At 39.4% G+C, this 5,579-nt stretch overlaps 1 long non-coding RNA gene and 1 gene segment (V, D, J or C); one reads left to right on the top strand and one right to left on the bottom strand.

Moving 5' to 3' along the window:
* Positions 1-3,094: 3,094 nt before the first annotated feature.
* On the bottom strand, positions 3,095-3,570 carry LOC128534715 (Ig kappa chain V region K29-213-like). The segment is given in 2 exon segments: positions 3,095-3,423; positions 3,522-3,570. Coding segments are annotated over 2 exon segments (378 nt in total).
* Positions 3,571-3,853: 283 nt separating this feature from the next.
* Positions 3,854-5,018, top strand: LOC128534612 (uncharacterized). Its single transcript, XR_008361506.1, has 2 exons — positions 3,854-3,896; positions 4,549-5,018. It is a non-coding gene; the product is annotated as an uncharacterized LOC128534612 (long non-coding RNA).
* Positions 5,019-5,579: the final 561 nt, after the last annotated feature.

The raw sequence follows: 5,579 nt of genomic DNA, 5'->3' as shown, positions 1-5,579 counted from the left end.
TCTTGGTAAACAAGAGCTTGAGTCAATTCTCTGTGCACTACCTTTGTTGCAGGATATGCTTATTAACCGCTGAGGAGACACCTTCAATATATGTAGCTAAGCCCTGCCCACAATTCACACATTAAGCAAGCCTGAAACTACTCTTGATTAATTACCTGAGAACAAATTGCTTTAGACCTACTTCAATCACACTGCAATCAACGCTACCAAACAGCAAAAACTAGGAACAGTATACAGTATGAACCAATTGTGTATCAAAAACAGTACAAAAGTTAAAAACCTACCTTACCAGTGGAGAAGAATCCAATTTAGAAAACTAAAGCACACTGCCTGATTTACGATTTATATATTTACACAATTAGCTATTTTTTGCCCCTCACCTTGGCAGCAGTGACAGTCCTGCTTTTTGCTGTTATTACACAGTAAATTCTTTGGTGTTGATTTAAGACTATGTTTAGGTATTGATTTAAAACTATTGATTTCATTAACATTTTATTTTTATTCTTCAGTAAAATAAACATATTTAAACCTGATCCTTCTCTGTTTCAACAGTCTTTAGAACCAGTGTGAGATCTGCTCAAGTGAATGTGCACAGGACTGAGGAAAGCCTGACTCAACTTAATGAGTTATTAACCCAGGCTTTGATACCAATCAACCAGGTTATGAATGTTTGGATAAGTGATGCTGCCTATCAAACTGAGACGGCCGGATTGTTGCGCTTGCTTTGTGCTCCATTTCTCAGGTGTGTTTGCGTCACACTTTTTGCAGGGTGGGCAGAAATGTAATGTGGCACTGTAAAAAAAAAAAAAAAAAAAACTTAAATTTTACGGTAAAAAAAATGGCAGCTGTGGTTGCCAAAGTTTACCGTAGACAATATGGTAGCAATGTTTTTGGTTGTACGGGATTGCACTCATTATACTGTAAATTTTACAGATTTAAACTTATAACTGGTTTATAACTGTCTTATTAACATGTTTATGTTGTTATTAAACCAGTTTATTCCAGGGTTTACATTGTAACAAATACGGATCAGAACCATGTTTTTTACAGCTCAGAACTGTCTAATTTAAAGATTTATTTTGTAATAATAATGGTTTATTTCCATGTTTTTTACAGCTCAGAACTCACTTACTCACATCATCTATACAGCTTTATCCTGTATATTGGGGGGGGGGGGGGGTACCTGGAGGAAACCCACCAAGCACGGGGAGAAACTCCATACAACTCTATGCACACAGAGACAGGAATCGAGCCTGGCTGGGAATCGAACCCGGACAGTGCAAAGCGACAGTGCTAACCACTACATTACCATGCTTGCTGCATAATTGCTGTCATTGTTGGACTATTTTTTTATTATGAATAACCACAGTGAATTTTTTCAGCAATTCTATAAAAGCATCATTTTATCACACTAGCTGGGAGCTAAAAGAGATAGAAGTTACATTGCTAAGCATTTAGATTTTACTGATAAGAAACTATAAAGAGTACTTTTATACTGATTGATGAATACCAAACGAAATCTAATTATCAAACCCCATCTAAATTTATTCAAGACAAAGCCTCAGAGTGGTGCAGTGATAAAGCGCTCGCTCTATCATCCTATGGGTGATGCTATTTTCTTCTCACAGCCGAAGGCACAGAGAGAGCTGATTGGCCAAGCTCTCTCGGGGGGGGGGGGGGGGTGGTTGAGAGGTACTTGCGCTCCCACATTTATTACGGCTCTACAGCCAATCAGGTGTGTGAGCTCGCGCACACAGAAGGAGCGGCTAGTGCTTTCCTCCGAGTGTGTTACTCCGCCCCCAATGGTGCGTGAGCAAGTAGTTCAAAAAGAAGCGGTTCGGAGGAAACACGGGATAGTCTTCGCCCTCCCGACTGTGTGGTAGTAGCCTTAATATGGAATCCCCCAAGCGACGGGGAAGATTTGGTTACACCTAATATTGGGGAGAAAATTGGAAAAAACCCAAATAATAATAATAATAATAAAAAAAAATTCCATTAAATTTATAAAAAAAAAAAAAGTAAAAAAATTAATTCAAGACTTGGACAGCAGCATGGTCCAATGTATTTTTTAATAAAGACAGCAAAACAATATTTAAATTCTCAAAGTCAAATATACAAATGTCAGGGTGGACATTTTTAAGCGTTTTGGGCAGACAATCTAAGCATATAATGTTATAGAAGGACTTTTATTACAACTTTATACAAAAAAAGATTTTATCACACACAAGGGGGGCAACAACAAACACGAGGTCTTACGTAATTTTAATTAGGAAAGGAAAGGGTTAAAGTAGGGAGGAAGTGGAAAAAGGGAATGAAATGTGTGCACGTGCGGATCTGGTGGGCAGTGCCTTGCTGGTATGTGGGCACAGACTGGTGAGCAGTGGCAGCGGGCAAAGTGGCGCGTGTTAGCGGCTGTCCTTGCCACAGTGATCAAACCATAAAAATAAAAAAAATCCATTAAATATACAGTATAATGAGTGCAATCCCGTACAACCAATAATGTTGCTACCGTATTTTTTATGGTAAATTTCTGGCAACCACAGCTGCCAGTTTTTTACCATAAAATTTACAGTTTATTTTTTACAGAGCAGATTCTTTTTGATTTTTAAACTCTATTAACAAAGGTTTAGTCAAATATAAACTAATGCTTCATGATATTAGTAACAAATACCTTCTCTGAGAGTTTCCTTTTTATACAGTATATCTTAAATTTTACTGCAATAAACCATATTTTCATATGTTTTTAACTGTTACTCTGTAAAACTAATTATAGTTTTTTACTGTAAATTCTGTTTTGTGAAATACGTTTTTATTCTGTAGCATTTATACGGTTACTGTTAAAATTACGGATTTTTTTTTTTTTTACAGTGTACACATCATGTTCGCTTTTAAACCCTATTACAACCAAATCTTTGCCGATTCTGGAGTGATCAAGTAGGGAAAGTGTGTGTGTGTGTGTGTGTGTGTGTGTGTGTGTGTGTGTGTGTGTGTGATTGTGCTGTATCACATCCTCCCCCTCAGCACCTGCAGTCGCTCCCAGCTGCAGCAGTGCTTCTCTGTGCTCTCTCACTCACCCAGGTTTTTGTATCACGCTCTAACACTGTGTGAACACATAGCTACTACTGATCTCATGGTAACTCTGACAGTAGTAATCTCCTGCATCTTCAGTCTGGACTCCTCTGATGGTCAGAGTGAAGTCAGTACCAGATCCACTGCCACTGAAACGAGCTGGAGTCCCTGTGTATAAGCTAGTAGCATCATAGATCAGGAGTTTAGGAGCTTCTCCAGATTTCTGCAGGTACCAGGCGAGACGGTTATTACCATACACACTGCTGCTGGTTCTACAGTTGATGGTGACGGTGTTTCCTGGAGCAACAGTTTGCACTGAAGGAGTCTGAGTCACAGTCACCTGACCTCTGGATCCTGAAGAGAAACATAGATTGTGTTTCTATGCTGTAAAGTGCTGTAGAATTAGTATGAAATGAAGTGTGTGAGGCTGTGAGTTGATGTTAAACTCTCACCTTGAGTCCAGAGGGCCAGTGTGCAGATGAAGACGCTGATCAAAGTCATGGTTGCTGTGGGTGAAGTTGCTGAGCAGCAGCTCTCAGTCATGAAGTGTTAAAGTCACAGGGCTATAAACACTCACAGAGCACTGAAGCATGGGCTGCTAATGCAAAGTGTGTGTGTGTGTGTGTGTGTGTGTGTGTGTGTGTGTGTGTGCGTGTGTGCGTGTGTGCGTGCGTGCGTGCGTGCGTGCGTGTGTGTGTGTGTGTGTGTGTAAGTGTGTGTGTGTGTGTGTGTGCACTGCAGTGTGATGGAGGTTTTTGTATGATGGTTTCATCAGAATGTATCACTGTGGGTCACTTTTGGTGGAGGCTCCAAACTCATCGTCAACAGTAAGTGTGTTTTCTCTTTTAAAACCAAATCCATATAGAGAATTACTAATTGTGGGAATAATTCAACCTAAATCAAACAGATTAAATATGTTTATTATTGTACAATGGATGTTTGTTGTGTATTATTCTGCTCTGATGAGGAATACATTTCAGTATCAGAACAGATCCCATATAAATCTTCTTAAACAAATCTCCAATTATTTATATTAAATATATAATAATAACACACTTGCTATATATTCCACATGCAATAACTCTGCAGTTACTCTATTATAAAGATTTAATAAATATAGTTAGTGTTTGCTGATGTAAAATCCAGATGGAAGCTGCTGTGTGTGTTTGTGTTAAACAATGAATATTTCTGTAATCAGCTACATTTGTATTTGCTGCAGTTAAATATGCTGAAGGTTTGAACTATAAAGTAATAACACTTGTTATGAAAAATAATTTTTTTCTAGATAAATGACAGTGTGGAACATGTGTGTTTTGTCTCTGCACTGAAACTGAAACTCAGTCATGAAGTCAGACTTTATTAGACTTAATTACTCTGTAAGATCAGTCAGTTCCACAAAGTTACAAACATATTTTATAATTGTGTGTAAATGACGTGTATATGATGTGTTTATAATGTGTGTGTGTTTCTCCTCTCCAGCGGGTGTTGTGGTAAAGCCCTCCGTGTCTCTGCTCCCTCCGTCCCCTCTGCAGCTGTCTGAGGGATCGGCCTCGCTGCTCTGCCTGCTGTCTGGCTACTCTCCACAGGGGGCGCTGGTGAGCTGGACAGTGGACGGCTCAGAGGTGAAGAACGGGGTTCTGACCAGCGCAGAAGAAGAGAAGAACAGCCGTTACAGCCGCAGCAGCACCCTGACCCTCAGCAAAGACCTCTGGGAAAAGGGGGAGGAGTTCAGCTGTAAGGTCTCCCATAACAACGTCAATCATCCAGTCACGTTCAGAAAAAATCAGTGTGAAGACTAGTGGATCCAAGATAGAGTTTAACATAGAGCTGCTTATGATCATCTACAATAGAGTTTCAATTCTACACAATGCTGACATTTCTGTCTTTACTCTCTTCACTGTCCTGTTGCTCTTCCTGTAGTTTTTGCTGAAATAAAGCTGAGTTTTGGACGTTGTCTGTTCTTTTATTGGAGTTAATAGTGATGATCAGTGTGATGAGAGAGTGGGATTAGCTGTAGATTCAGTGCTGTGTGTTGTGCTTCAGTGAGTTTGACTGAAGGAAGTTGAACATCTGGTGAAGTTTCTGTTCTATTCTGGGAGAAATGAAACCATTCAGTCCTGTTCATGCAAATCTCACTTACACCTCACTGCTCTCTCCTTAATACAGGATTAATATGTAGACTATTATTCTTCTTTCATCTTTATCATGTTTGAAAGCTCAGACTTTTATTGATACCTGACACATTAAAGGTTATAATTCCAGTGTGGTACCTTTTTACTGAATCACTGGATCCACCTCTATAAGAACTACAGTATAACACACATATGACTCACCACACACACTCCTAGAACTGGTAGGTGTGTGAGGTGATTGATTAACAGCTGTCTCATCCTATCAGTGGTTAAAGATGGATTTGTGATTTACTGTAGACTTTTGTGAAATGGTGGCAGGAACAGTGTAAGTGTTGACTAACCAGCCCCTAGTGAAATCCAAAGAGGCTTAAAATAGCT

This window comes from Clarias gariepinus, chromosome 12 (assembly GCF_024256425.1).
Source record: "Clarias gariepinus isolate MV-2021 ecotype Netherlands chromosome 12, CGAR_prim_01v2, whole genome shotgun sequence".
Classification (NCBI taxonomy): Eukaryota; Metazoa; Chordata; class Actinopteri; order Siluriformes; family Clariidae; genus Clarias; species Clarias gariepinus.
The sequence above is the reverse complement of the archived record's forward strand: the minus strand, read 5'-3'. Positions and strand labels throughout refer to the sequence as shown.